This window comes from Procambarus clarkii, chromosome 19 (assembly GCF_040958095.1).
Source record: "Procambarus clarkii isolate CNS0578487 chromosome 19, FALCON_Pclarkii_2.0, whole genome shotgun sequence".
Classification (NCBI taxonomy): domain Eukaryota; kingdom Metazoa; phylum Arthropoda; class Malacostraca; order Decapoda; family Cambaridae; genus Procambarus; species Procambarus clarkii.
The window spans coordinates 32,150,416-32,163,277 of NC_091168.1; the positions used below are offsets into that span (position 1 = coordinate 32,150,416).

General features: G+C 46.3%; 1 protein-coding gene across 1 annotated transcript in view; it reads left to right on the forward strand.

Moving 5' to 3' along the window:
* LOC123757710 (uncharacterized) overlaps positions 1 to 10,110 on the forward strand; it is an 11,726-nt gene extending 1,616 nt beyond the window's left edge. The window contains exon 2 of the mRNA XM_045741559.2: positions 9,384 to 10,110. Within this exon, the coding sequence (XP_045597515.1) occupies positions 9,384 to 9,902 (519 nt within the window). The 3' untranslated portion in view covers positions 9,903 to 10,110. The remainder of the gene's footprint in view (positions 1 to 9,383) is intronic.
* The last annotated feature ends 2,752 nt before the right edge of the window (positions 10,111 to 12,862 follow it).

A 12,862-nucleotide genomic window follows, 5' to 3' on the forward strand; every position in this document is an offset into this window, starting at 1 on the left:
TTTGTGCTTGCGGGGGTTGAGCTTTGGCTCTTTGGTCCCGCCTCTCAACTGTCAATCAACTGGTGTACAGGTTCCTGAGCCTACTGGGCTCTATCATATCTACACTTGAAACTGTGTATGGAGTCAGCCTCCACCACATCACTGCCTAATGCATTCCATCCATTAACTACTCTGACACTGAAAAAGTTCCTTCTAACGTCTCTGTGGCTCATGTGGGTACTCAGTTTCCACCTGTGTCCCCTTGTTCGTGTCCCACCAGTGTTGAATAGTTTATCCTTGTTTACCCGGTCGATTCCTGAGGATTTTGTAGGTTGTGATCATGTCTCCCCTTACTCTTCTGTCTTCCAGTGTCGTAAGGTGCATTTCCCGCAGCCTTTCCTCGTAACTCATGCCTCTTAGTTCTGGGGCTAGTCTAGTAGCATACCTTTGGACTTTTTCCAGCTTCGTCTTGTGCTTGACAAGGTACGGGCTCCATGCTGGGGCCGCATACTCCAGGATTGGTCTTACATATGTTGTGTACAAGATTCTGAATGATTCCTTACACAGGTTCCTGAACGCCGTTCTGATGTTAGCCAGCCTCGCATATGCCGCAGACGTTATTCTCTTTATGTGGGCTTCAGGAGACAGGTTTGGTGTGATATCAACTCCTAGATCTTTCTCTCTGATCGTTTCATTAAGTACTTCATCTCCTATTCTGTATCCTGTGTCTGGCCTCCTGTTTCCACTGCCTAGTTTCATTACTTTGCATTTACTCGGGTTGAACTTCAACAGCCATTTGTTGGACCATTCACTCAGTCTGTCTAGGTCATCTTGTAGCCTCCTACTATCGTCCTCAGTTTCAATCTTCCTCATAATTTTTGCATCGTCGGCAAACATTGAGAGAAACGATTCTATACCCTCTGGGAGGTCATTTACATATATCAGAAACAGTATAGGTCCAAGGACTGACCCCTGCGGGACTCCACTATTAACGTCTCGCCAATCTGAGACCTCACCCCTCACACTGACTCGTTGTCTCCTGTTGCTTAGGTACTCCTGTATCCAACGGAGTACCTTCCCTTTCACTCCAGCCTGCATCTCCAGCTTTTTCACTAGCCTCTTGTGTGGCACTGTATCAAAGGCTTTCTGACAATCCAAAAATATGCAGTCTGCCCACCCTTCTCTTTCTTGCCTTATTTTTGTTGCCTGGTCGTAGAATTCAAGTAACCCTGTGAGGCAGGACCTGCCATCCCTGAATCCATGTTGATGCTGTGTTACAAAGTTCCTTCGCTCCAGGTGCTCCACTAGCTTTCTTCGCACAATCTTCTCCATCAGCTTGCATGGTATGCAGGTTAGGGACACCGACCTGTAATTCAGTGCCTCCTGTCTATCCCCTTTCTTGTATATCTGTACTACGTTAGCTGCTTTCCAAATATCTGGCAGTTCCCCTGTTGCCAGTGATTTGTTATACACTATGGAGAGTGGGAGGCACAGTTCTTCTGCTCCTTCCTTTAGTATCCAAGGGGAGATTCCATCTGGGCCTATAGCCTTTGTCACATCCAACTCTAGTAAACACTTCCTTACTTCCCCACTGGTAATCTCAAACTCTTCCAGTGGTTCCTGGTTAGCTATTCCCTCTCTTATCTCTGGGATTTCTCCTTGCTCTAAGGTGAAGACCTCTTGGAATTTCTTATTCAGTCCCTCACACACTTCCTTGTCGTTTGTAGTGAATCCTTCCGCCCCTATCTTTAATTTCATAACCTGTTCCTTTACTGTTGTTTTTCTCCTGATGTGGCTATGCAGCAATTTAGGCTGAGTCTTTGCCTTGCTTGCGATGTCATTCTGGTATTGTCTTTCTGCCTCTCTTCTCATCCTGACATATTTATTCCTGGCATTCTGGTATCTTTCTCTGCTCTCCAGTGTCCTGTTATTCCTATAGTTTCTCCATGCCCTTTTACTTTGCTGCTTAGCTAGCCTACATCTCTGATTAAACCATGGGTTTCTCATCTTCATTTCACTGTTTTCCTTTTGGACTGGGACAAACCTGTTTGCTGCGTCCTTGCATTTTTGCGTGATGTAGTCCATCATATCTTGGGCCGTCTTTTCCCTGAGCTCTGTTTCCCATGCTATATCTGTTAGGAATTTTCTTATCTCCTCATAGTTTCCCTTTCGGTATGCTAACCTTTTGGTTTCGGTATCCCTCCTCGAGTTCAATAACCCTTCTTCAATCAAGTACTCAAACACTAGTACACTGTGGTCGCTCATTCCTACTGGGGCCTCAAAACCGATTTTTCTTTATGTCACAGTCATTCAGAGTGAAGACTAGGTCGAGTCTCGCTGGTTCGTCATTGCCTCTCATCCTTGTGGGTTCTCCGACATGCTGGGTTAAGAAGTTTCTAGTCACCACCTCCAGTAGTTTGGCTCTCCACGTATCCTCGCCTCCATGCGGTTCCTTGTTCTCCCAAACAATCCTTCCGTGATTGAAGTCGCCCATGATGAGCAGGTGGGATCTATTTCTACAGGCAGCAGAGGCTGCCCTCTCTATTATAGTGTTAACTGCCTTGTTGTTGTTTTCATACTCTTGACTGGGTCTTCTGTCATTTGGTGGAGGGTTGTATATTACTGCTACTACTATTCTTGGTCCTCCCATTGTCATGGTGCCTGCTATGTAGTCTCTGAACCACTCACAGCCCGGGATGGCCATCTCCTTAAAACTCCATTCCTTTCTCATGAGTAGGGCCACTCCGCCTCCGCCTCTACCTTCCCTCTCTTTCCTTATTACTGTGTACTCCTGGGGAAACACGGCATGTGTGTGTGTGTGTTGGTGCTGGTCACTGTGGTCCTGGTGTGTATGTGTGTTGGTGACATTACATTACATTACAATACAATATACAATATCACAACATTCATTTTACAGTCACAACATTTACAGTCTCCATGGTGTAGTGGTAAGACACTCGCCTGGCGTTCCGCGAGCGCTATGTCATGGGTTCGTATCCTGGCCGGGGAGGATTTACTGGGCGCAATTCCTTAACTGTAGCCTCTGTTTAACGCAACAGTAAAATGTGTACTTGGATGAAAAAACGATTCTTCGCGGCAGGGGATCGTATTCCAGGGACCATAGGATTAAGGACCTGCCCGAAACGCTACGCGTACTAGTGGCTCTACAAGAATGTAACTACTCTTGTATATATCTCAAAAAAAAAAAAAAAAAAAAATCACAACCTGTTGACTCATAATCCTGACAAACAAGCATCAACAATAAAAGTTGTGATTTTTGCCATCACTCGTCACCTTTAAATAACAGAATAAAATGCTGTTAATATTTTAACTTTTAAAGATAAGTCATTTAGTTTAATTCATTTTGTCTATTTTACATATATTGGAATTATTTATGTGTGTTGGAGGGGAGGGGGTGTACCCATCTGTGTATGTATGTATGATTCATTGTGTCGGGGGGACAGGCAGCCAGTATATATATATATATATATATATATATATATATATATATATATATATATATGTATATATATATATATATATATATATATATATATATATATATATATATATATATATATATATATATTAGGTTGATATCGAGGGGCCCCCCCTCCCCAGGTGCCCCCCCCCTCTAAGGATGCAACCCCACAACAAGCTGACTAACTGTTGGGTGAACAGACGCATTAGGTTGTACGAATCGCGCCTTACCAGGAATCGAACCTGGAAGCTTCGTTTGTGAGTCGAGAACGAACCCTACTGTACTACTAGGACCCTGTGCTTACCTAGCTGTGCTTGTGGGGGGTTGAGCTCTGGCTCTTTGGTCCCGCCTCTCAACTGTCAATCAACTGGTGTACAGGTTCCTGAGCCTACTGGGCTCATCGTTTACTAGACTACTAGATCGTTTCCTCCAAGGAGTGCCGGACCAACCGGGCTGTGGTGGGTATGTGGGCCTGCGGGCCGCTCCAAGCAACAGCCTGGTGGACCAAACTCTCACAAGTCAAGCCTGGCCTCGGGCCGGGCTTGGGGAGTAGAACAACTCCCAGAACCCTATCAACCAGGTATCAACCAGATATCAACCAGGCTCTATCATATCTACATTATAAACTGTGTATGGAGTCAGCCTCCACCACAACACTCAAGCATTCTACCTGTTAACTACTCTGACACTGAAAAAGTTCTTTCTAACATCCCTGGGGCTCATTTGGGTACTCAGTTTCCACCTGTGTCCCCTTGTTCGCGTCCCACCAGTGTTAAAAAGTTTATCCTTATCTACCCTGTCAATTCCTCTGAGAATTTTGTAGGTTGTGATCATGTCTCCCCTTACTCTTCTGTCTTCCAGTATCGTAAGGTGCATTTCCCGCAGCCTTTCCTCGTAACTCATGCCTCTTAGTTCTGGGACTAGTCTAGTGGCATACCTTTGGACTTTTTCCAGCTTCGTCTTGTGCTTGACAAGGTACGGGCTCCATGCTGGGGCCGCATACTCCAGGATTGGTCTTACATATGTGGTGTACAAGATTCTGAATGATTCCTTACACAGGATCCTGAAGGCTGTTCTGATGTTAGCCATCCTCGCATACGCCGCAGACGTTATTCTTTTTATATGGGCTTCAGGAGACAGGTTTGGTGTGATATCAACTCCTAGATCTTTCTCTCTGTTCGTTTCATTAAGTACTTCATCTTCCATTCTATATCCTGTGTCTGGCCTCCTGTTTCCACCTCCTAGTTTCATTACCTTACATTAGGTTCTGAATGATTCCTTACACAGGTTCCTGAACGCTGTTCTCATGTTAGCCAGCCTCGCATACGCCACAGATGTTATTCTTTTTATGTGGCCTTCGGGAGATAGATTTAGCGTGATATGTACAAATATGTATATTCCATGTATGTATGTATATACACACAATACAAATATGTGTGTGTATATGAGAAAGCTGTGAATATGCGAGGAAACACGGCCCATCTCCTCCCCCCATAACCATTCACCACCACCACATCCCCCCTTACCCCCCCCCCCTCTAAACAACCCCCCACCCCCCCAAACCATTCCCAAGACCCCCCACAGTGTGCTTGGCAAGCCCCAGCACCCACAAACGACTCCCACATACATCAAACTCTCTCCTTCTGTCTCTCCAACTCTGCCACAAAAAATACTTTTGGGAAAAATTTTATATTTTCTTGGGACCATTGATATTCTTGCATTCCGTTCTTTTTAGACATGCTCCAGTAGCCAGGTGATAGCCACTTCACAGGCTGGTCTTCCATGTCTGTTCCAACATCTTCCTTTATATAGGGAGGGGAAGAGGAAAAGTATTTACTAAATACTAAATAGTCTCCGTGGTGTAGTGGTAAGACACTCGCCTGGCGTTCCGCGAGCGCTATGTCATGGGTTCGTATCCTGGCCGGGGAGGATTTACTGGGCGCAATTCCTTAACTGTAGCCTCTGTTTAACGCAACAGTAAAATGTGTACTTGGATGAAAAAACGATTCTTCGCGGCAGGGGATCGTATTCCAGGGACCGTAGGATTAAGGACTTGCCCGAAACGCTACGCGTACTAGTGGCTCTACAAGAATGTAACAACTCTTGTATATATCTCAAAAAACAAAAAAAAAAAAAAAAATGCATAAATTGGCAGAAATTACTGGCTTCCAAGAAAATGGGAATGGACTGACCTAAACTCACTTAAACTTATTTAATCTAATCTAATCTAATTAGCCTAAGAACAAATCAGTAGAGGATTCGAATCTGCACACTGAATTCTCTAACTTAACGTAACTAAATTTAACTTAAGTTAACCTAACGAAACCTAACCAAGGCGAACTTAAGTTAACCTAGCCTAATCTTACCTAAATTAATTTAACGTAACACACCCCTAACTTAACCTAACCTAACTTAATTTAACCTAACTAAACCTAAACTACCCAAACAATTAAACCTAACTTAACCTAACAATTTAACTAAATCTAACCTAAACTAAGCTAACAACTTAACCTAACCAAACTTAACAACTGAAGCTAACCAAACCTAGCTATAAACTCGCATATTATAACATTCCCGTCATCGGGGACAGGAAGCCTGAACTTGGCTTCCAAAACAACTACTGACCTTTAATAGGATGCAACCCACAACAGTCACCTGACTCCCAGGTACCCCTTTTACTGCTAGGTGAACAGAGGCATCAGGTACGAGGATGCCTCTACCCAAGAGCTGCTGTATCCAGCTCGAGACTCGACCCCGGGATCCTTCATAGGCGACATGTTCTCAATATACAAAGTTTTAATTTTAATACGTCACAATTAAGGAATCTATCAATGCGTTAAAAATTTGACGTATTTGTCAAAATGAATGTACCGTAATATTAACGTTTTCAATACACTAAGGCAAAACAGTTGCATTTCTTACGTTTGTAGCTAACTAAAGCAGTTGAATTTTTTCAACAGCTATATCCATAGCTGTCCTTTAACTTAGTGCCCAATATGATGTCAACTATTTCGCACCACCTCGAGAGCCAGTCAGGTTAAATACTCTCACTCACACACACACACACACACACACACACACACACACACACACACACACACACTCACACTCACACTCACACTCACACTCACACTCACACTCACACTCACACACACACACACACACACACACACACACACACACACACACACACACACACACACACTCACACACACACACACACACACACACACACACACACACACACACACACACATTTAGAACATCATTCTGAAACCTAAGCAAGGAGGCATTTATCCCATCCCCCTCCTGGGCTAAGGTATGCTGAACTCTGTAGTTACTATATGAGTACTGGAACACTTGATGATATATTGGACTTGTATCCAAGATTGACCATGTAATGTATCAATCATACAATGTATATATATGATGTAACTATATAACTTGAGCTTGTAAAAGCACCTTCATCACCTTCAGTGATTAAGTGCTTAATTGCACACTAATTTCTTTATCAGCTATCTCAGAGTAAATGAGACAAATGTATGTGAATGCATGTGTGTGTGTGTATATATGTATGTATATGTGTGTGTGTGTGTGTATGTATATGTATGGGTATAAAGTATATATGGAAGCTGATCAGAATTACATTTCACCTTTGTGAATGTACATTAATGACACTATGTAAAAGACACATCTAACACTTTATGTAGGGCATACGTAAATCTGTGTATCTATGTATTTACGTATGTAGGTTAACTTAGCATTTTAAAAGCACCGAATCACATTCTGTGGTTGAGTGTTTAATAAACCCTTGAACTATATGTTTAACACTTCTCTAACCCTGTCCATGGAGGACAGAAGAAAATATATATATGCTGGTTAGCATTGTAAATGTCTGGCCACGTCTGTGGTAGAAAATAATAAAAATAAAAAATAAAAAAAAAACTGCCTACGTGAGGCCAGTCTTAGAGTATGCCGCCTCATCATGGAGTCCCCATCTGAAGAAACACATAAGGAAGCTGGAAAAGGTTCAGAAGCTTGCGACGAGGCTCGTCCCAGAGTTACGAGGGATGGGATATGAAGAGCGTCGGAAGGAACTGAATCTTACGACACTAAAAAAAAAGAAGGGAGAGGGGGGATATGATAGCAAAATATAAAATACTTAGGAAGACTGACAGAGTGGAAATAGACGAAATGTTCACACGGAATAGTAACAGAACGAGGGGACATGGGTGGAAGCTGGAAACTCAGATGAGTCACAGAGATGTTAGGAAGTTTTCTTTTAGCGTGAGAGTGGTGGGGAAATGGAATGCACTTAAGGAACAGGTTGTGGAAGCAAACTCTATTCATAGTTTTAAAACTAGACATAATAGGAAAGTATGACAGGAGCCATTGCTTTAAACAACCGGCGGCTTATAAGGCGGGATCCAAGAGCCAACGTTCGATCCTGCACATAGGTGAGTACCCACTGTATCATAGCTACCCATTTCATTACCCTAACACAGTGGCTAAAATAGTGAGATATCAAGTGATTCAGTGAGATATCAAGTGAGAAAAATAGTGAGGTATCAAGTTTGAAGAACAAACTATCATTGAAGAATATGGAGCTGGGAATAGAAAAGTATTTTAGGACTCAGGAGAAAAATAATGGAGGCGAGTCCGGTCCAAAGTTACCGATAGTGTTAACAATGCTGACGATGAGTCACAATAACGTGGCTGAAGTGTGTTGACCAGACCACACACTAGAAGGTGAAGGGACGACGACGTTTCGGTCCGTCCTGGACCATTCTCAAGTGGACTGTGATGATGGAGGTTGTTGTTGTTAAGATTCAGTTACTGGAAACAAATTTCCAAGTAGCACGGACTATGGTGAGCCCGTAGTGAACTTACCTGGCACAGGAGCGAGGCAAGTAGCACGGGCTATGGTGAGCCCGTAGTGGACTTACCTGGCACAGGAGCGGGGCAAGTAGCACGGGCTATGGTGAGCCCGTAGTGAACTTACCTGGCACAGGAGCGGGGCAAGTAGCACGGGCTATGGTGAGCCCGTAGTGAACTTACCTGGCACAGGAGCGGGGCTGTAACGATGAAGGCAATACATAGGCAAGAGAGAGGTTAGGAGCAAGGTAAAAGGTAAGAAAGATAAGGTGTAGTAGAGGGGATAGTAGTAGGAATAACAACTGCAGAACGCCCATTGGCCCATACGAGGCAGCTCCTATTATAACCACCCAATGAGACGGGGATAATAATAGGAGCCGGTCGGCCGAGCGGACAGCACGCTGTACTTGTGATCCTTTGGTCCCGGGTTCGATCCCGGACGCCGGCGAGAAACAATGGGCAGAGTTTCTTTCACCCTATGCCCCTGTTACCTAGCAGTAAAATAGGTACCTGGGTATTCAGCTGTCACGGGCTGCTTCCTGGGGGTGGAGGCCTGGTCGAGGACCGGGCCGCGGGGACACTAAAAGCCCTGAAATCATCTCAAGGTAACCTCAAGATGTGTGTGTGGTCTGGTCAATATATTAACAATGTGGTAAAGAAACAATATAGAGATTCAAACCTAAAGACTTTGAAATCATGTCAAACACATATATTTCTTTTTGTGATCCGGTTGTTGAATATCTTTGCATTTTGAACATTGTGAACAGAGCATATGAAGTTCAGAGAGTGAACAGCATTGTCATAGAGAGTAATTATGCTATAAGAGACTAGGTAAAGGTAGTCTAATTTCTTAAACTAATTATAGGGGTTCACTATAATACATATTTTGCTCAATAGCATTACTGCATATCTAGTTACTACTAGTTATATATTAGTTTGTTTTCCTCCCTGCCCATGGCTCGAACCCGGCCGAAATCTTGGGGAGACGTGAGGCGAAGACGTTACCACTTGTGTAAAGCATTACTCTACCTATTAATGTCTATTTCAGAGAACGTGTACGGTGGTTCTTGCGGTGGTGGCGGTGAGTGTGGCGGTGGAGCAGCCGAGCAACGATGGCACCTGGCTGGCCAGTCTCCGGCCAGCTCGGCCCAGTGCCACCGGCGACACGGGAGACTGGCTCAGCCAAGACTGGCACTCCCAGGAGGACGACGAAGTACCCTGGGGGCCACAAGACACGCTTGGCTTCCCTCCCGGCAGCATCGAGGAGCAAGCCGAAGACGCCGGCTTGGATATCCTGCTGGGATATCCGCAGCCGGAGAGTCCATGGTTGGCCAAGCGGCAACCACCGCGCCGGCTTGGTTCACTGGTTGATCTGTACCGCTCTGTGGCCCATGGCCTCAGCCCATTCGTCCCCGGCACCAAGGGGCAGGTGTTTTCCGCCGCCCCGGAGCGTAGGTCCGGTCGACGGCCGGCAGCTTGTCGATTCGGACCGTTCGGATTAGTGTGTTGGAACGCCGCACGGCGCGGCACGGTCATGCGTCAGCGGTCATCTCAGTTCTCCCAGTAGCGGCCTCTCCCACGGTGCCCCTGGGCATATACCCTCCCACCATGGGGGTCCTGGCCCCATCCCTCCACGTACCTCTCCCACCCCTCGTCATCAGGTGGGATGGGGCTCTACCCTTCCCAAGGGAGAAGACATATGATGTCTTCAGCATATCACTAAGGCGCTGTCTACGTTATTCGCTCACTTGTAACTTATATAGACATTCCAATTATCTGTTCTTTCATTTTCCTACAATTAATTTGTCTATTTGTGTCGAGGAGGAATAATTGTGTTGCACTGGGAGGCCCCAAGTGCATGGTTTCCTGTTGTTTAGGGACACCCAAACAAGGAGCTGGGGTATGACGACCAGTAGCTGGGGTATGTGGACAAGGAGCTGGGGTATGAGGACAAGGAGCTGGGGTATGTGGACAAGGAGCTGGGGTATGAGGACCAGGAGCTGGGGTATGTGGACAAGGAGCTGGGGTATGAGGACAAGGAGCTGGGATATGAGGACAAGGAGGTGGGGTATGAGGACAAAGAGCTGGGGTATGAGGACAAGGAGCTGGGGAATGAGGACAAGGAGCTGGGGTATGTGGACAAGGAGCTGGGGAATGAGGACAAGGAGCTGGGATATGAGGACAAGGAGCTGGGGTATGAGGACAAGGAACTAGGGTATGTGGACAAGGAGCTGGGGTATGAGGACAAGGAGCTGGGGTATGAGGACAAGGAGCTGGGGTATGAGGACAAGGAGCTGGGGTATGAGGACAAGGAGCTGGGGTATGAGGACAAGGAGCTGGGGTATGAGGACCAAGAGCTGGGGTATGTGGACAAGGAGCTGGGGTATGAGGACAAGGAGCTGGGGTATGAGGACCAAGAGCTGGGGTATGTGGACAAGGAGCTGGGGTATGAGGACAAGGAGCTGGGGTATGAGGACAAGGAGGTGGGGTATGAGGACAAGGAGCTGGGGTAGGAGGACAAGGAGCTGGGATATGAGGACATGGAGCTGGGGTATGAGGACAAGGAGCTGGGGTATGAGGACAAGGAGCTGGGTGTTACGGCCCTCTCGGGACGCAACGGGGGTCTTACTCTGATGTAGTTAGAGGAAGATATATATCCGGCCCCAAGCCAGTAGAGGCTATCAAGGGATGAGATCCGTGACGCAAGTAACTTAAAGGGAGTAGGGAAAGAAAGGTAAGAACTTAATATAATATAATTTTCACCATCACCATTTAAATATATAGAATAAAAGAGTACACAAGGGGGAGGGGTATTAACACTTTACAAGGGGATCAACACTGTAGTCTTCTGCTGGAGACTATGGATCCTCGAAGCTAGGTGCTGAGTCCGCGGTGCTTTCTTCGTGGCCTCAAGACGTGTCCTCTGAGAACGCCGAGTCTACCCTGGCCACAGGTCAGCCACAACACAGGTCCACTGGGGGGCACCGTCGTGGAGGCCGTCAACCACACGTCCAGCAGGTCTGCTGGCAGGTACTGAGCCACCAAGGCTGGTACGGCCACTCCACGAACGATAAAAGGGGTATGCCCTAGACAGGAGTCTCGTGTGATATCACCAATCACCCTCCTGTCCTCAATACCCCAGTGGATTATCGTCTCCAACCGTCGGTCCCGGGTAAATCCTTCCACTGCCACTCCACAGGCAGGCTTAACACACCACAGTGTTCTTCCGGGGGGACGACGTCACGACAGCTGCAGCAAACTTCACTGTATGGAGACTGGCTGCCTCGGGTAGACTGACTCCACCTTCAACACAGTGGTCCCAGGTCGGCTCTGTAAGCAGACACGTCATCAATAACAGGGACACTAATACACCACACTCACAGGCTCAGATACAAACGCCCGACATATCCACTCCATAGATGGCGCTGGCGTCGGAGCACCACCTCACCAGAGGTCAGGAGCGGCGGTGTTGAGCGCTGAACCAGACTGGAAACTGGTCCTCGAGGCCAGTACACGCTGTCCTCACTAGGTGTCGTCGTTCGTTTGGAGGGGGTTTCGGGAGCTGACCCACAGATGACGTGTTTGTCACTGCTCCAGGCTCGAACGCTGGATCCGGGTTCGTAACACTGGGGTATGAGGACAAGGAGCTGGGATATGAGGACAAGGAGCTGGGATATGAGGACAAGGAGCTGGGGTATGAGGACAAGGAACTAGGGTATAAGGACGGAATGAAGGAACAAAGCCTTGGGCCATCTGGGATCGAACCCCGACCTTGCAAGAGGCCAGCATAACTATATATATCACTTGAAGGGAGAGACGACTGGTAAAGTCTTCTTGCACCTGATGCCTCTGTTCACCTAGCAGTGAATAATAGGTGCAAAGCTGTTAATCGACTGAGGTGGCCCGCTTCACGAGGAATACTCGAGAAACTTCGAATTTCACTCAAAACCTAAATATACTTGGGAAGGGATATGAGGCCAGGAGAGGAGCTGGGTTAAAGGAACGGTGCCCAACTGCTTGAGCATTGAGGGATCGAACGCAGACCTGCAGAGAGCGAGGAATAAGTATATTGTTATGGTTATCAAGGTCCCCTTACGACTGAAGAACTGAGACTGAAAGACTGAAGAAAGATTCTAAGAAATAACGAAAGAAAACGAGCCAAGGAGAGCAGACGAGGACAAACTATGATAAAGGAACCTTGCCTGACGATCAATACACTGTATACATTCATATATACCAACGCCATACTGTTTATACAACAAAACAGTATATACTCTGTGTATTCATGTTACGGGTAAATATAATTACTTCAATGAAGGTAATGAATAAAATAGTGATCATGCAGGCGATGAGTCACAATAACGTGGCTAAAGTATGTTGACCAGACCACACACTAGAAGGTGAAGGGACGATGACGTTTCGGTCCGTCCTGGACCATTCTCAAGTCCAAGACCATCGACTTGAGAATGGTCCAGGACGGACCGAAACGTCGTCGTCCCTTCACCTTCTAGTGTGTGGTCTGGTCAA